Source organism: Medicago truncatula, chromosome 5 (assembly GCF_003473485.1).
Source record: "Medicago truncatula cultivar Jemalong A17 chromosome 5, MtrunA17r5.0-ANR, whole genome shotgun sequence".
NCBI lineage: Eukaryota > Viridiplantae > Streptophyta > Magnoliopsida > Fabales > Fabaceae > Medicago > Medicago truncatula.
The window spans coordinates 17,199,115-17,218,966 of NC_053046.1; the positions used below are offsets into that span (position 1 = coordinate 17,199,115).

Consider the following 19,852-nt stretch of genomic DNA (forward strand, 5'->3'; position numbering starts at 1 on the left):
CTTTATCACATGTTCTTTTGAAAATTCATAAAACTATTTGAGGCACGATTATGGAAGGAGGGTGGAAACACAAGAAAGAAAGATTTGCATTTTGCACGAACCGTTCCTAGTATTAAGTAGTGAGTTATTTTCTCCACATGGATTGTTGCTTAGACTAGTAAATTTACTAAATTTATAAATTAAAACATTAAATTGGAGGGAGGTGGGGGTGTAGCGACATTGGTTTGATTACATTAAGCGAGTTGATGTGATTGCACAATAATAAAAGGGGGTTGATTCAAAGTTTTAGTGATGATTAAGATTCTTGATCCCTAACCTAATTTCAACCCTAAAGATTGTGGTTAAAATAAGATGTCAATCTTCAACCCTAATCTAAGTTCAGTACACGGGCTAGGTATGTCATCTCCCAATTGCAAAAAACCAGTAAGTGTAACAACCCGTTTTTCGCTAGGATTATTTTATTTATTTATTTATTATATCTGCGTAATTACTTGTTTGTGTGTTTGATTTGGGATTAGTAGATTTTGAGGCGAGAAAAGGTATTTTAGTCATTTTTTAGGTTAAGGATATTTTGGTCATATGAGTACTAAGGGTAGATTAGTAATCTTAGAATGGATCTTATTTTAGTATTTTAGCAAGAATAGTGAAAATGATGATGTTGTTGATAAATGATGAATTCATGATTTATGTAATAAGAATGTTGTTAAGTACATCTTGTTGATGAGAATTCATGAATTTGAAGATTATAATTGTGAAGTTTAAGAGTTTTTGGTGAAAAATGAGTGTGGTGATGAAAATTTGGTGATTTGATATTATGAGCTCGTGTTTGATTTAATTTAATGTTATTTTGATGTATGTTAACTGTTTGTGTAGTTTGTACAACATTTTTGGGTCAATTGGGATCAAAATTAGGATTTTGTGGAGAATTTTGTGGAAGTTCCCGAGATGAACCCAAAAATATAGGTTCCTGTTACTGTAAAACTCGTTGAGCGAGAGTCTGTGTGCCATGACAAGCTGGTCAGAACAGAACCCATAGTTTTGGATGTTCCGGGCAGTTGGGGTTGTTACTGGACATCCCCAAGGGTTTCTTTTCTCAAACAAATGCTGAGATTATGACTTGTTTTCTGTAACAATGGACTTAGAATAACCAAGTAGGATTGATATGAATATGAGACTTGATTTTTGTGAAGAAATGTTAAAATAGTTGACTTTGTGAAAATAGACGAACTTTGTCTAAATGAGAAATTATGACTTGATAACTTGCAAATGACTTTGTACTCATGATAATATAAGGAAATAAGGATGAATAAATGTTTGATTGTTGTATATTATGTAGGTTATCATGATTGGTAGATTGTCGTCTATTTGTGAATTGTGTTATGAAACGATGATTGTTTCCTTATGGTGATAAATGTTGATGATGAATCTTTTGTTGATCGTAACTTGTTGACATAAGAATCACATCTGTATGTTTGACTTGTTTGACTAAAGGGACAGAGCATAAGATCCAAGAGAGAGAAATGGGTAGGGAAAATGAAGGAAAAGTGTAACTTGACATATTTATATACAAGTGTTATAATAACCACAATGCCCTTTTCTATAAAATTTTGCTCAGACATACTTAAATGGCACTGACGACCGAGAAGTCTTACACAGGATATTACATAAACTAACTGAAAACATTTTCTCGGATTTTCTGAAATTAAATTTGAAATTGGTAATCATTGTATTAGTTTTCATGAAAATAAATATGGGGTGAACTCATGCTTAATTCGGAAAAGTTGAAAGTAAGGGTGACAAATAAATGCGTAAAAAAAAATGAATGACAAAAAGGTAAAACTGGAATTATAAGTGTTTCGTTGGGGTGAAGGTATGAATATGGGCGGGAGGGGGGGATCATGATTATAGTGGGTTCACAATAAAATATATGTATGTTTTTTTTTCAAAATTAAGGGGAGTAGAGCGTTAAAACTCTTAGGAAGATTTTATTGATCATTTGCATTTCAAAATGATCAAAGAATTAGTCTCTTCAGTTGTGTGTGAAGGATAATCTGTTTACAAAAAAAAAAAAAAAAGGAGTAGAGAAAGTTCCTCAAAAAATTGGTGCTTGAAAATTACTTTAAGCCAAGTTATTTAACTTACACAACACCCAACTGAGAGAAAGCCCAACTTGATTGTTAGCAGTGGCGGAGCCAAGAAAAAAGTTTGGGATGGGCCGCTAAAATAAACGATAAAGTACAAACTTTAATATATAAACACAAAATTTACGTCGTAAATAAAAAAACAAAAGCACAAAGTTGATAAAAAAAATTACATACCTTAAAAATTTTATAAAGACATACACATAAAACAACAAAGATACGGTAAATAAACTTTCAAATTCGAAGTGAAAAAACGGAGATAAGGAGTGCGAGAGGGAGAGAGACTGCGATGAGGGCTTTCAACTCGGTTATGGCAACATCGATTGGGTGAATTGGAAGCACATACCAGCCCATACCAAGCTCCGCCGCTCGTTGTTAGCACCCAAATGAGAGAAAGCACAACTTGGTTGTTTTCACCCCCTAGATTTTTTTTTTAATATGGATCAATGTACTGGGTTGTGCTAGTATATACTCACACGTCAAGTTCTATATCCACTTTAAAGGAGTCTAAGTTCTATATCCAAGCAAATTTAACAAGAAAATTTATAAAGTAGTCTAAGTTCTATATCCACTTTAAAAGATTGTAAAAAGCACATTCAAGTTTAACAAACTAGTATAATTGATTGGTAAAATGTCAAAAAATGGGAATCAACATAAACCAAAGTTAAATACGACATAGAAGAGTTTAAAAATATCATAAAATAGATTAAGGTTTGAAAGATTTTGTCAAGCTAATTATTCTCCATTGTTGCGCATTCCCTTCATATTTTTGGACCTGAAATATACACGATAAAAATTATTGTCAAGAGTTTTGGCAAGTCTATAAGATATTTTGTTATCTCAATCAATAAATCATAAAATTATAAATTATGGTAATTGTGTTTACATAATTTTTACAGGCAAAAAATTATTACCTAATGTACATTTTAGAATTGAATTAGATTTTAAAGTAATTAGACCTCCTAGTTATGGTTCAATTGATTAATTTTTATTTTGACTTAAATTGATTAAATTGTTTGAATATGAATAAAATTGCAATCGAACTATTCAAGTAATTGAACCATAGAGAATATTGACTCAAAACTCTACCTATTTAACCTTTAGATTCATAAGCATAAAAAAACTTTAGATTCATTTCGATTTTAAACACTAATATTTACTTCATAATAACATATCATGGTCAGCAATTTAGTAAATTAACAATATTTCCTACTAGCTATTGGAAGATTTTATAGATGCTAAAAAAATTTAAGTATCTTTCTACTTACCACAATATGCATTTCATTTTTTCTTTCCTGGAGTTGATCCCTTTCCTTTGTCATCCTTTTTCTTATTAATTTTCTTCTTTGAGTGATAGCTTCAATTGTACATAGTTAATAGAAAATTAAACATACAGTTGTACAAGAAAAACAAGATCAATGGTATCATTAGTATTATAATGGTTAGGTTGGAAATATCTAAAATAAACTAAGAAGTTTATCTAGTTGATTCCAAATATTACTACTAAAAATGTTGAATTACAAAGAGATTGACAATTTCTTTAACTTCAATTTAATTTGACTATTATACATTAAAACAACCAAATTAGAGACTACCTTGTTTCATCTTTTATTTTTATCGATAATCCAACTTTTTGTTATAAAGTACTATGATAACAATCTATGTATACCTTTCATATAGTGATGGTTGAACTGACGAAAAGTCCTCACTCTTTGCCATACTATACAAAGCCTCAATTTGGGTCATGTATTCTATCCTTCCATCAACTTTGTACTGAACCTACATCCAAATAATTGTCAGTTAATAACTTATCTACCTATATCTACATACGGAGAGTATAATCAACATTTCAAATAGTTTTAGGGTAATTAGTAAAATAACTTAGCTATATATATATATATATATATATATATATATATATATATATATATATGTATCAGAAACAAGATATAGTACTGTTTTAGTCCAAAACTCAACACAGCTTATAATTTCTTTTATTTTTAATAGAAAATAAACATTGCAAAAAAGTTATTAAATTATAAAGCGATAAACTAAGTAAGTTGCATAAATAAAAAATCATACTCTAAGCTTGTTATCCTTTTTAGGACTATAACCATCAACTGTTCCTATGCATCTTTTTCCTTTATATTCCTTGCAGATAAAGAGTCCCACAAATTGATAAGGCTCGTAAGGTTCAGTTTCAGTCGCATTTTTTCTTTTTGAATTCCATGGTCTGTACTTTGTTTCCGCTTCTTTATTTGTCTGAAATATATAAAAAAATATTCATTAAAATTAACATATAGTAAATTTTATGTTAAAAAAATGATAAAAATAAAACATGTATAAAATCCATCCAATGAATGTATATTTTAGTGATTAATTTTAATCAAATGGATTCAAGAACGTACGGAGTTTGTAGCAGATTTTGACTTCCCTTTCTTTTTACTCTCTTCAATATCCTTGACAGCACTGTTTGAAGATGTAAAACCTTCAACAATAAAAGAAAATCAGTTTTAGAAATTAGTATGATTAAATTTACATTATATAAATACATAGTTTAATGGAGATAGATTGTTGGTGTGAATTAGTTTTTCGAGTTTCACGGATATTCACTAAGAACTGATCATATTGGCACAAAAATCTATATTGTGCCATTATTTTTCAAATATCCAAAAGTTATCTGATTCGTATTGAACATAATTATAAAACTAGTTTATACTCTTGTACAAAAAAACAAAAAAACTAGTTTCCATTGTTGCATCTTCCATTTTCTCAAATATATATATACATATATCATAACATGCATACACGCACATATATATGTATACATATATACATTAACAATATACTTTTACAACAATGATGTCCCTAATATTTTCTTTAAAAAAATGATGTCCCTAATATTGTGACCTCTAAGTTAATAATCATATATCTTTTAATTCTTTGTACTATAAATATGTAAAATCCATTTTATTGTAAACAAAAATTAAAAATTTGAGGATTATAAATGGAATGAAGTGTTTTTTCCCATGTCAATCAACTGATGCCTTTTTTTTCATGGATTAATAAAAAAAACTAACAGGTTCAAGGATTATAAAAAAATTGTTATGTCATTTTATTATATTTTTAAAAAATATAGTTAAATTAACAAAACTATTATTTAATTTTTAGTTATTTAAAATAGTAGAACTTAATTTTATTTTATTTTTGTCAAAACTAAGTGGGTGTAGGTAGCTAGCTTACTCCTTAATGTTTTTTGGTGGAAGTAAGTTAGCCACACACACACACACACATATATATATATATATGAATGTGTATTTTGGACAAAAACACAATTTACTTTACTATCATTATTTGCATTTTTTAAATCATGCATGTCTTTTTTAGAAATGTGTAATTATGTTCTCTTAAAGTAAATTGAATTAAACCCATTGGTCTATTACATATTTTGATGTTCATTTATAAATGTGCAAATATATGTTCTCTTAAAGTAAAATATTTCAACGTTCACAAATCAAAATTTTCTCTTACTTGAGATATCCTTCCTCTTGTTGTTTGAAGTGGATGCCTCCCCAAGTGCAACAATCAAAATATCATTCTCTGAGCTATTGCTACAATCATAAACATTTCATCATCAATAAATATAGATATTTATAACAAATAAAAAAAAGCAAAAACTATTTATATGGCCCTAATGGATAAATTGATAGAATCCAACATCAAGAGAGGTGTTTGTTTATATTTTTTTATAATACCTTGATTGTATTGGTGGTACTTGTTGAGGCCCACATATATCTTCCTTATTTGTAAGATTTTTCAAAACTTCTCCAGGTTCCAAATACTCCACTCGGTCATCATTATGGTAGAAAACCTAAATATCCAAATAAATAATATTAATGAACAGGTTATTAATATAGTTTATAGTAAAATCAACAACTTGTAGGAAATTTAAATACCAATTTGCTAACTAACATTTTATTTAAAGTTTTAAAAATTTATAATTTATAAATAAGAAAAAGTTAATTTTGATACAATGCCATTATATGTTTCAAATTGTGGATTGTATCATGGTATGTGGCCTAAATATTGGATTGTAGCAGTGCCTACAACCACACCGTGTCCTAATTGAATTGATATTGTAAATTAGATTTGGATTTTATGAAGACATGGTTGGACAAGGCGGCAGTTAATGAAGATGAGCCTTTTTCCTTGGTCCTTTCTAAGTCTCAGAAGAAGAAGCTAAAGAAACAAGTTAAGGCTAGTTATCAAACCCGATCACAGGGTGCTCTCCCAACTTCTCAATGAATTTTATCTATTGGAACATTCGGGGGATCGGTAACAATGATTCCTGAGTAGCTCTTACTTACATTTTGGTTTAATTCCTATTATGACTGCTCCTCTGTCAGTTGATTTTGCAAGAGTTTGACATGGGCTTCTCAACTTTAGATTTCTGTAGCCTTGTCTAGTCTTTTCTTTTTTCCGTTTATTTTTATTTCGGAGGGTCTTGGACTAGTCCCCCCTCTATTGTACATAAATTTCCTTTTTTTTTTTTTTAATAATATTACGTATTGTAAAGGCGATAGAGGATGGGGGTTTCTGTTGGGTGTCAACCTAGTTGGAATGCTTCAGACTCGCCCGGATACCTAACCTTTCTCTTGGCCTTTATAAAAAAAAAAAGAGTAAAAAGTGCACCCAAGGGGATGCAACGCCGTGGTTAACACATCCACAACCATGATATTATCATGTGGTTAGTGTAAAATGTTTACAAAGTCAACAAATCTTAATGTGACGTTATTAGTAGATATTATTAAAGTAAAAAAAAAGGTTATTAAAATCAACAAATTTTAAAAATATAACCATTATTATTGGTTGTTGGTGTAAATTATCCTTACAATACTACTTGAGTTTATATGAATTTAATTCTTTTTTTTTTGTCAAGTAGCTAGTAATTTATCTTTTTAAGATGAATAAATGGGGGTCCGGGGTTGGAACCCCGACCCTTGCTTAAATTATGCAATGTTCATACCAATTGAGTTATGCTCACAAGGACATATGAATTTAATCCTAATAATGTAAAAATTGATTATGTAAACAGACATGTAATTAAGATATAAATTAACTTAAAGAAAAATGTATAATAATTAATGCATGCATCACAATTGATCATTTTCATAAAAATGAAAGAACTCATACCTCAAATAGATTCATGGAGGGCATGTAGTTTTTGACAGTCCCAAAAGCTTTAACCCTTTCAAATTCCTTGCAGATGTTACGACCTATTATACTTTTAGGCTCAGGAACATCTTTATCTTTTTTACGACTGTCATTTGGTTGAACTCCATGTGTATCCTATGCAAAGATATCATGAACAATTTCTTACAAGTAATTAATTTAATTCATTGTTTTGGAAAATTGGGTGCATATTGTAAACCAACTGAACCAAAACCATCTCAACTTAGAAAAGTTAAACTGAAATTGAGGGATCGAATCCACACATATAATAGAAGAAAAAAAAGCAAAGACAAGAAGAATAACAAATAAAGTAAAAAAATAATAATTTAAATTCTCTATACCAAAGATAATAAAGAAAATGTACAATATTGAATATGTAAATTTTAGTACTTATTTTTCATCAAAATCATGCAAGAAAATTACATTTCTACATAGTTTAGGCCTAACCTTTGATTTTCCGCTAATGTCCTCTATTTTTTCACAAGTGCTTGAAGCTATGTTTTTGACAACTCCAACCGAAGAAGAATCAACTTCAATTATAAATAAAATCAACATCATAAATTAGTACTTCGAAGTTTATAGTTTCATAGTATAAATAAATATGTGTGTATATAACTTACCATATATAGGCATACATACATATCCTCTAAAAAAGAATGTACACACAGATGTAATTATCAGTAGTAGACTCGTACACAAATGATAACCTTAAGTTAATTGTTGGGATTTTAAGGGATAATAGTCTCTTCTTCTATTTCTTTATATATTTGTATGAAGTAAATTATTTAGAAAGAAATGATTTTATTTTAGTAATAAAATTATACTATAATCCTTTGCATAGATATAACCATTAAGATAATACTTATTCCCCAACAATATCCCATGCTAATTGTAATGGAATTTTAAGGAGATAATGATATTTTGTTATTTGTCTTTACATCTTTGTAATTTGTAGAAATTATTTATATTGAACTCAATTAATTTTTTGCAATAACATGGTATCTAGCTAATATTATAAAATCGAACTTAAGATGATAACATTGAGACCTTCAAGTCATGATTAAATGCTTCAACCAAGATTGAACCAGATGACAAATAAATATGTAGAGAAGTAAAAGAGAATTTAACAAAAGAATATAAAAAAAAAATGTAAAAGCAAATGAAAACTAGCTAAATAAATAAAATCATTATCTATATGTATATTAGTCGATTTAGTCTCTTGTAGTGCCTCAAATATGATGAACTCCAATGAAAAATCAAAATAAAATCTTATTGAAATGGTCAACCTAAGCATAAGGCCACACAAACCATAATTATGTATATTTAAGACAACACAAACCATGATTTTTATAGTCTAAGATATTTTCTTATATTGAGATGACTCATCTTGTCCACAAATCAATCAGAATTTCACCGTAATATGAATGATTTATTTTTAAAGATCTTTTTTTACACAATGTTTTTAATAGATTTGATGAATTAAGATATAATGACTCTAGGTTGATCAACTTGAGTTTTCTTGCTTATGATTTCCTAACTCTCTGTCACCTATTGAGATCTCTCTCTCTCTCTCTCTATCCTCTCTCTCTCTCTATCTCTCTCTCTCTCTCTCTCTCTATATATATATATATATATATATATATTGCCCCCTACACACACATTTGTTCCTCTTGTTTGAATTATTAGTTTTTTTTAAAAAAACTAACAAACATTTTAATAACATGATGATCTCGTACAATATATTAATTTCAATTTTTTGATAATACATCTGATAACTCTACTTTTTTTTTTATTGTACTATCAAGTTAAAACCAAATCAAATGAAAAAAAAAAAAATCATATTCAGTATTTACAGTTTAATAGAAAACTAGAGTCATACAAATAAAAGAAAAAATGTAACAATTAAAGAGAAAGAATCCAATTCATAAATTAAATCCAAGTTAAAAAAATTATATGAATGAGACATAAAATATTATATAATGAGGGATCAAGAATAATTTACCTCCATTAACGAAGCATTGATCGTTATCTTTGCTGTCCATTTTGAAATCAAGATCTTCAAAACCCTAAATAAATTCCATTTCACGATCACAAAAATCAAATTTCGTTATTTTGAATGTTAGAAGATCAAGAACTTAGCAAACATGAAATCTATTAAAATTTTCCTAAAAAAAAATTAAATCTATTAAAATCTTTCATAAAACTTCTCGCCACACCCTCAAGTATTTCAAAGAAAAAAATTACCTACAGAATCTCTGAGAAGAAATGTTTTTTTTTTTTTTTAAAGATGGAGAAGAAAGGTTTGTACCATAAATAATATTAATTTATATGAGTGTGATTGACCTCGGTACATACAATATGTCTCTAGAATTTTCCCCAAATGAAATTTGAATTTCAAAAATCTTTTTCCCCAATAACTGATTTCCATATGTAAATTTATTGAAAAAATATATAAATCTATTAACTTTATGTTTAAACCAAATAAAATTATATTACATATGGAAATTAATTATTATTGTTTTTCAGTCAAAGAATTAATAATTCATTACCATAAATTTATTATTATATTTAACTATAAATTTAATAAATTTATATATTTTCCCCATATGTAATGTCTTTATTTGATTTTTGTAAATATGACCAAACCAACTTAATAGGTTTCCATTACATTTACTTGCAATCAATTATATTTGTAATCTATTAATGACACATTTGATAGTTAGAATATGATAATGTGATAGATTAAAGCAGATGTATGTAGATATGATAAGATATAGACAAGATATATTTTTTCTTATCATATGTTTTATGTGAACAAGATAGAAAACTAATTAATGTTACAATATAATGTATTTTGCAATAAGCTAATAATATTATAATATAAATAATTTAGAACATCAAAGTACCCAAGTTGAAAAACTATTCGTAGTTCTATAATTTGTAGAAGTAAAAAACTATTTAATTATTGGGATTTTAAATTTGGATTTAATTAGTTCTTTCAAAAAAAAAGTATTTAATAAGCAAAATTTGTAACACAATTGTTGCAGTATAGCAGATTCCAGATCTACATCACAACATAATATGTAGTAATAACACAATTTGTTTTTCCATCTTCAGTTCCAGATCTTCGATTTTTTTTGTACAAAGTGTAAAAAGAAAGCAAAAGAATAAAACAAAACAAAAAACAAACTACTCTCTCAAGAATCCATTGTAGGGATTTCAATAGAGGTATTTTTCAAAATTTTAACCTCTTGGCGGAATAAATTCAAATGAACGGATATTGATTAAATCATTAATCACAAATCAAACAACAACTTGAAAGGATTATGTGTTTACCTCAAAAGGAGAGTGACCACTGGTACTGCTCAATGACAGCACCTCCACTTAGCCCACACGAATAGTTTCCTTCACTCACGGTGTTAGCTTCTTACGAATGAAGGCTTAGAGAGAAGGGGCAGATTTAGGGTTTCAGAAAAGAGTGAATTAGGTTAAGTGTGTATTCTTGCTTCAGCAAAAGGGCTCTAATTATAAAACCACTTGGGTGCTCAACCAGTCAAGCACTATTGAACTTATGTAAGCCCAATAACCCATTTGCTTTTCTTGCTAACTAATTAGCTCCACTTACTAAATGCACCCCCAAAATAAGTCTTACTTATTTTCCTCATTTAACTGTCATTTTGTGTGTACCCTGTAGGTTCTTATAGCGTTGACAATAATATTAAATCTTATATTTAATATTATAAACAGTGAGCGGTGTCTAGCAACACATCACTGCTATCCAAGTGAAAGAATGTCAAGTGATTTGACGAAACTTTTATGTGATAACGATGTTATATATAATTACCATTTTTCCCTCATGTCTATATTGAACACAAGGCATAGTATGTCACCCTTGTCCAATTCAATATATGTCCCTTAGATATTTCTTCTGTTATGTAGGAGGGCCAAATTCCATCTAGGTCACTCATGTCCCTAAGCATGAATCATGGAGCACCCATCAACCGATTTTATAGTCATCCTATTACGGACAACGTTTGTACGGAAACAAAGTACTCGACTCCTAAACCTAGGGTACATATTGGTTTCAGGTTGAAGGGTGGAATACGCCACTTATCACTATGAGAATAACTTATGACATTTACATAACTTTCTACGTAGTATTCTCATGGTGGGTCAATCCAATATAAATATTACTCTTAATATTTATATCTATGTGAAGATTTAATAACTCTTTATCCATGACCCGTGATATGTGTGATCATCAGTCTATATGCTTTAATACTATCCCACTTAACAATAAAGATCGACTATGAATACTTTAAGAATAATGTCATTTAGTTTACTAGGGTTTCACGATTAAGTCGCACTTAATGTTCCATTAATCGGACTAACTATTCTCTGGATATTATTATTTATAAACATAACAAAATCAATAAATAAATGCCAAATATAAATATCATGATAAAAAGTCAAATCCAATAAATATAGATTAGTTATTCGGGCTTACTCCAACAATCTCCATTCCTCATAGAATCATACTCTAGAATGGAAATGAGACTAGGAGGAGGATCATGCCAAATGTATAACTTCTTAGAGCCAGGAAATCCTAATTTAACAAACATGACAACACCCTAATTACCTTATTTTAAGGTATGGATTAACTAGACATTCCAATCAAGCTTTAACAAATCTTGGATAGAGAGAATCTCAACCGAATAATAATGAAATTAATATTGTTTTAGCAATAAGATTGAGAGCGAGCATGAGATCAAAGTAACATACAATATTCTCAAAATTTTGATTCCTAGCAAACTTTAACCCCGTGAATAATAATTGCAACCAACTCAGTATGAGTATTGTCAGAGTCACAAGGGAAACTGCTAGAAACATCAATCCAATGAGAAATCCCTTTTCTAAAACAGTCCACGAAAACCTGGTCTACCCATATCACTAAAGGTAGCTTTCATCGACGTTAAGTATAATTCAAGTGATATGAGAAGGATTCCACACAACAGAACAAGATATTGAGTTAGAAAGCTTTGTGACCTAAAAGCATTGATCAACCAAATAGGAAAGCTTAAAGATTTCGTAAATTACCATGCCATCGTTAATTGGCTCAAGATCTTGAGAGATAAATAAGGGTCAATTCCATTAGATTTAATCCAAGAAATGACATCTACTTGGGAAAAGAAATTAATATCAGTAAAGCAGACAAAATGCAAAATCTTGGATGCAAATTTTCAGTCTTGTAAGCAATGCAAAATAGTTTTCTCATATTATGAACACACTAGGACCTTTGCATTTAGAAAGATATATATGATACTAGATAACTGAAATAATATAGTTTAAAGAGTAAAATGATTATATATCTTAATCATTAAAACAAGATACAAATATGAGGTTTACATGTAATCATATTCATATGTTTTCAAATTGAATACAAAATAATAACTTTTAAATGTAACCTTCAAGAAATAATCCTAGATTCCACATCCTTTATCACATGTTCTTTTGAAAATTGATAAAACTATTTGGGGCAGGATTATGGAAGGTGGGTGGAAACACAAGAAAGAAAGATTTGCATTGTGCAAGAACCGTTCCTAGTATTAAGTAGTGAGTTATTTTCTCCATGTGGATTGTTGTTTAGACTAGTAAATTTACTAAACTCATAAATTAAAACATTAAATTGGAGGGAGGGGGGTGGGGGGTAGCGACTTTGGTTTGATTACATTAAGCGAGTTGATGTGATTGCAGAATAATAAAAGGGGGTTGATTCAGAGTTTTAGTGATGATTAAGATTCTTCATCCCTAACCAAATTTTAACCCTAAAGATTGTGGTTAAAATAAGATGTCAATCTTCAACCCTAATCTAAGTTCAGTTCACGGGCTAGGTATGTCACCTCCCAATTGCAAAAAACCAGTAAGTGTAACAACCAGTTTTTCGCTAGGATTATTTTATTTATTTATTTATTTTATATGCGTAACTACTTGTTTGTGTGTTTGATTTGGGATTAGTAGATTTTGAGGCGAGAAAGGTATTTTAGTCATTTTTTAGGTTAAGGGTATTTTGGTCATATGAGGACTAAGGGTAGACTAGTAATCTTTGAATGGATATTATTTTAGTATTTTAGTATTTTAGTGAAAATGATAATGTTGTTGATAAATGATGAATTCATGATTTATGTAATAAGAATGTTGTTGGGTATATGTTGTTGATGAGAATTCATGAATTTGAAGATGATAATTGTGAAGTTTTGGAGTTTTTCGTGAAAAATGAGTGTGGTGATGAAAATTTGGTGATGTGATATTATGATCTCGTGTTTTGATTTAATTTAATGTTATTTTGATATATGTTAACTGTTTGTGAAGTTTGTACAACGTTTTTGGGTCAATTGGGATCAAAATTAGGGTTTTGTGGAGAATTTTATGGAAGTTCCCGAGATGAACCCAAAAATATAGGTTCCTGTTACTGTCAAACTCGTTGAGCGAGAGTCTGTGTGCCATGGCAAGCTGGTTAGAACAGAACCCATAGTTTTGGACGTTCCGGGCTGTTGGGATTGTTTATGGACATCCCCAAGGGTTTCTTTTCTCAAACGAATGATGAGGTTATGACTTGTTTTCTGTAACAATGAACTTAGAATAACCAAGTAGGATTGATATGAATATGAGACTTGATTTTTGTGAAGAAATGTTAAAATAGTTGACTTTGTGAAAATAGACGAACTTTGTCTAAATGAGAAATTATAACTTGATAACTTGCAAATGGCTTTGTACTCATGATAATATGAGGAAATAAGGATGAATAAATGTTTGATTGTTGTATATTATGTGGGTTATCATGATTGGTAGATTGTCGTCTATTTGTGAATTGTGTTATGAAACGATGATTGTTTCCTTATGGTGATAAATGTTGATGATGAATCTTTTGTTGATCATAACTTGTTGATTGTATGGATGTAAATACTTGATAATGCAATGGTGAATTTGATGAAGATATTATATGATGGTCAAATTTAATAATATAGAATTGGTGATTTGTGCACTGTTGAGTCTTTACTTGAAAGTTCATGCATTTTATAGTCATATCGAGTCTATGGTGAAGAACGTTTTCCGTAAGGAATGACATTGGTTATGGTGAAGAACACTTTCCGTAAGGAATGACGTTGGTTATGGTGAAGATCGAAATCCATAAAGGACTACGTTGGTGGAATCTCGGTAAAATTATCTCTGAATCCAAAACTTGGTACCACATGCATGTAGAGGTGTCTAGAACATTGCATGTACTTGAGATTTGTGAAACGTGTCATACTTGACTATGTGATTTGGTGATTATGTGTATAGGTGAAATTTGATGAATGTTGCGAATATGTGGAAACATGAACTTGTATATGTGTGAATCGATTCAGACACCTAATTTCAAGCCTGGTGAACTCTGAAGATTGATACGTACTGTAATATCCTGCTTAAATGTTTAGACTGTAATGTCCTTTTAACATGACTGAGAGGAACTATTTCATGGAGGGGCATTGTGGTAACTACTACATGTGTATATAAGCCTAGAAATGTTCATTTTTCTCATTCTTCTTTCATTTTAATTTCCCAAGCTGAAGCTAAAACTCTCCCACTTTCTTCTTCACTCACGGTTCCCACTCTCACTTCACCATAGTTATCAAATGATCATCCAATCACAAGTAAAGCCAACATGCAAGCTTAGAAAATCAATTTTGGTGACATTTTAAAGTTAATGCAACCATAATCCTCCTTCTATTTTTCCTCTTGGCCGTGCCTCTCCCACCCTACACCCATTGGACTCTTTTTCTCATTCCAAGCAAGAGAAGTATTGTGTATGTCTCTATGTGGTTCCGATTATAGCATATTTTGGTGATTAGAAACAAGTTTTGGAAGAAGGCATCATAACTAAGCTTGGGTGTTTTAGCTTTAGAGTTGGAAGCATAGAAAGACTTCAGATTTTGTCATGTGAGTTCCTAGTGTTATTTTTCCCACCCTTGGGGTCTTACCTTACGTAAATAAGTTGTTTAAGACATTAATGTGGACTGTTGTTGCTGTAATAGGGGCTGGTGTTGTTGTCAAAACTGATTTGTGTGATTAGAATGTTTATGGCTGAATTATATGGAACATTAGTTAAAATTCGTACGGACATTTTCGTCTTGACCTTGTTCTGGGTAAACTGGAAGTGAATAATTGTTGAAGTTTTAGATTCTACGTTCAATTCCCTTCAATTCGGATATAAATTTTGTATGATTCGGATTAGAAATGAATTCAGAAAACATATTCGAAGTTTGGTAAATTCTGTTGGAAAATACTTACGGGTTTTGTCATGGATTTTGAGAAATAAGCTGTTTTGGGAAGATGAAGGCAGAAGTGATTATGGGGAATTAAACAGAAGCATCAAGAAGGATTAAAGATTCCATAAGTGATTATCTAGGTAAGTTCCTTTAGATAGAACCCACCATTGGGTGTTGTGTGTATATTGTGAGAAATTAACACTTTATAGATTTAAATGTATAAATTCTAGTACCCATAAATGTTATGCCTGAGCTTCTATGCTAACACTCACTTACAAGTTGATTTTAGAACATTTAGACCATTCTGGAATTACTGAATAGGTATTGGTAGGCTTGGGTATGAAGATTGGATCGAGAATAGAATTCTGCAAATTTTCCACAACTGTCATGCTCGCCGAGGCGAGTTAGAGCTGCCAGAGCGAGCAAGTCAAGTTTCACTACTGACTTATCTCGCTATGGCGAGGTTCTAACTTGTCGAGCGAGCCTCTCAGTGGTTGGCTCTCCAAGAGAACAAAGCTCACTGAGCGAACAACTCAGTACCATAAATAATATTTTTTAAAATGTACATTATTCACATCCAGAGACCGATTTGCAAGATTTCAGTAGGGCCATTTTATAATAGAAAATAACATGTGTAAGTGAGTCCAGGCATAGGTCATCATTGTATAACACGTGAGAATTTAATAGTTTATTTGTATGAAAATACTTGGGTAGAATTCTAACCCCAATTAAAAGGAAAATCCTGAATGTTTCATTGAAAGAGAGCGGGGCAAACCTGGGTAACATTAGAACCCCAGTTAAAAGGCAAATCCTTAATGTTTCAATAATTATGCATAATTAAGTTGTGTCCCTCGCAGGCTCCAGATTAGGCTGGATGGGATTTCCTTGAGAAATCTACACAACGACAAGAGGACTTCTGGTGATTAGCCTCAGATAGGAATTTTCACCAGATGGCAGTGGGATTGGGATGGTGACCGGGGTTACTCCACTCGGGATCCATTCCGTAAAATGAACTCAGATAATTATGTTTGTTCAACGCTAACTTTCTAACATTAAGATGAACGGTTTATGAATCAGAACATGTATATGCTTATGCATCAGAACATTTTTTTAATAGCACACAAATGACAATCTTAGTCTACCCCTGATTGTCCAGTTTTCAGGATATGTTAAGTAGTTCAGATAACGATCTTAGTATCTCATGATCGTTGAGGTATTTAGAGCACACACGCACGTATAAACTCGAAATGGGTTGAGTATAGTCAAATGGCGATCGTAGGTTTCCCCAAAGATTGCCTACTGCCTTGGATAGGTGAAACTCACCGTGACATTCCATCTCATCCCAATCCATTTATTAGCAAGAGGTGGCAGTTTCGTAGTTGAATGGATTATCGTCAAGTGCCCGTTCTTACCAGTTGCAGACTATTCTTATGTACTCAAATACGTATTAGATATATGTATTTGACAGCTAGCATTTTCTTTATCAGGTGTACGAACTTGTATTGATGTATATTTTCATTTGGTCGAAATTATGTTGTAATTTTAATGTATCCGGTACTAAGTTAACGCACATTCTAAATATTCTAGACAGTTTAGTATGTGTGTTACACGTATCACACAAGATTTGAATCGATTCATAAAGCCCGGGAAGAAGATTGAAAGGATTCAAACTATTTTGAATCGATACAATATAAATCAGAAAGATTTCATGATACGATTCAAACTATTTTAAATTGATTCAGGAGTAATAAGATTTAAAATTTCATGGAATGAATCACCCCAAGTCAGAGACTTTTGGTGACATGATTCAAGCAAGAATGAATCGATTCAAAAAGTGCAGAAAACCAGTTTTGACAGCTGAAAAGAAGTTATTTGGGACATAAGCTATGTATGACACAAAAGAATCACAAAGTATAACGAGGCGCAATTTTTCTAGGTGCTTTAACATAGTTTATGCTATACTACCAAAATAAAAACAACATCTAAAAATTCTTATCAACATCAAAACATCATCAAAACATAAACTAAGACTATGCAGGCTTCATCTCCCATACCCAAACTATTGCCTTGATTCTTTCCTCCACTTCTTGCCTCTAATTACCAAACTAAGCCATATACAGCACCAAACACACATGTGCACATCTTCTGACTGAACCTCAAACAAGCAGAAAAGGGGAAGATTTCGGCCAGGAGAGGAAAGGGAAAAAGGAAGTAAAATTAGGCTTGCATGCATTAAGCTTCAATTGACATAAGAATCACATCTGTATGTTTGACTAAAGGGACAGAGCATAAGATCCAAGAGAGAGAAATGGGTAGGGAAAATGAAGAAAAAATGTAACTTGACATATTTATATACAAGTGTTATAATAACCACAATGCCCTTTTCTATAAAATTTTGCTCAGACATACTTAAATGGCACTGACGACCGAGAAGTCTTACACAGGATATTACATAAACTAACTGAAAACATTTTCTCGGATTTTCTAAAATTAAATTTGAAATTGGTAATCATTGTATTAGTTTTCATGAAAATAAATATCGGGTGAACTCATGCTTAATTCGGAAAAGTTGAAAGTAAGGGTGACAAATAAATGTGTAAAAAAAATGAATGGCAAAAAGGGTAAAACAGGAATTATAAGTGTTTCGTTGGGGTGAAGGTATGAATAAGGGGGGAGGGGGGATCATGATTATAGTGGGTTCACAATAAAATATATGTATTTTTTTTTTAAAAATTAAGGGGATTAGAGCGTTAAAACTCTTAGGAAGATTTTATTGATCATTTGCATTCCAAAAGGTTCAAAGAATTAGTCTCTTCAGTTGTGTGCGAAGGATAACCTGTTTACAAAAAAAAAAAAAAAAAAAAAAAAAAAAAAAAAAAAAAGGAGTAGAGAAAGTTCCTCAAAAAATTGATGCTTGAAAATTACTTTTAAGTCAAGTTGTTTAACTTACACAGCACCCAAATGAGAGAAAGCCCAACTTGATTGTTAGCAGTCGTGGAGCCAAGAAAAAAGTTTGGGGTGGACCGCTAAAATAAACGATAAAGTGCAAACTTTAATATATAAACACAAAATTCACGTCGTAAATAAAAAAAAAAGCACAAAGTTGATAAAAAAATTTTATAAAGACACACATAAAACAACAAAACACCTATCAATTCAAAAAACAACAAGATACGGTAAATAAACTTTCAAATTTGAAGTGAAAAACCTGAGATAAGGAGTGTGAGAGTGAGAGAGACTACGATGAGGGCTTTCAACTCAGTTATGGCAACGCCGATTGGGTGAATTGGAAGCGGAACAGGAAACGACAATAAAAAGAGATGGAGTTGAAATTGAAAATTGAATGAAACACCATGTTAGAAGAGCCAGAGGGAATGAAGGATCATGCTCGGCTAGTGGAGAGGGTGGGCCATTTTGGATTTTTCTTTTATACAAAGGGTGTTTTAGTATTTTCCTTATAGAAAAAATTTTGTTTTGTTTTTGGGAGGGTGGGCCGTGGCCCACCTCAGCCCATACCAAGCTCCGTCATTGGTTGTTAGCACCCAAATGAGAGAAATCCCAACTTGGTTGTTTTCACGTCCTAGATTTTTTTAATATGGATCAATGTATTGGGTTGTGCTAGTATATACTCACACGTCAAGTTCTATATCCACTTTAAAGGAGTCTAAGTTCTATATCCAAGCAAATTTAACAAGAAAATTTATAAAGTAGTCTAAGTTCTATATCCACTTTAAAGGATTTATAAAAAGCACATACAAGTTTAACAAACTAGTATAATCGATTGGTAAAGTGTCAAAAAATGGGAATCAACATAAACCAAAGTTAAATACGACATAGAAGAGTTTAAAAATATCATAAAATAGATTAAGGTTTGGAAGATTTTGTCAAGCTAATTATTCTTCATTGTTGCGCATTCCCTTCATATTTTTGGACCTGAAATATACACGATAAAAATTATTGTCAAACAAGAGTTTTGGTAAGTCTATAAGATATTTTGTTATCTCAATCAATAAATCATAAAATTATAAATTATGCTAATTGTGTTTACATAGAGGATATTGACTTAAAACTCTACCTATTTAACCTTTAGATTCATAAGCATAAAAAAAAACTTTAGATTCATTTCGATTTTAAACACTAATATTTACTTCATAATAATATATCATGGTCATC

General features: G+C 30.7%; 1 protein-coding gene across 1 annotated transcript; it reads right to left on the reverse strand.

Annotated features, from left to right (window-relative positions):
- Positions 1-3,422: 3,422 nt before the first annotated feature.
- On the reverse strand, positions 3,423-9,415 carry LOC120580628 (uncharacterized). Its single transcript, XM_039834652.1, has 9 exons — positions 9,376-9,415; positions 7,821-7,903; positions 7,335-7,490; positions 5,897-6,012; positions 5,673-5,752; positions 4,550-4,629; positions 4,224-4,403; positions 3,811-3,920; positions 3,423-3,498 (listed from the first exon to the last, which is right to left on the reverse strand). Exons 1-9 carry the CDS (start codon positions 9,413-9,415, stop codon positions 3,423-3,425), a joined length of 921 nt encoding a protein of 306 aa, XP_039690586.1.
- Positions 9,416-19,852: the final 10,437 nt, after the last annotated feature.

What these genes read in the sequence shown, in the direction of transcription:
- LOC120580628 (XM_039834652.1), bottom strand. Translation starts at nt 9,415, where the DNA reads ATGGACAGCAAAGATAACGATCAATGCTTCGTTAATGGAG. An exon ending in CAAAATCTGCTACAAACTCC is followed by an intron (nt 4,404 to 4,549) that starts GTACGTTCTTGA and finishes TATATATTTCAG; the next exon opens with ACAAATAAAGAAGCGGAAAC. An exon ending in AAAAGGATAACAAGCTTAGA is followed by an intron (nt 3,921 to 4,223) that starts GTATGATTTTTT and finishes ATTTGGATGTAG; the next exon opens with GTTCAGTACAAAGTTGATGG.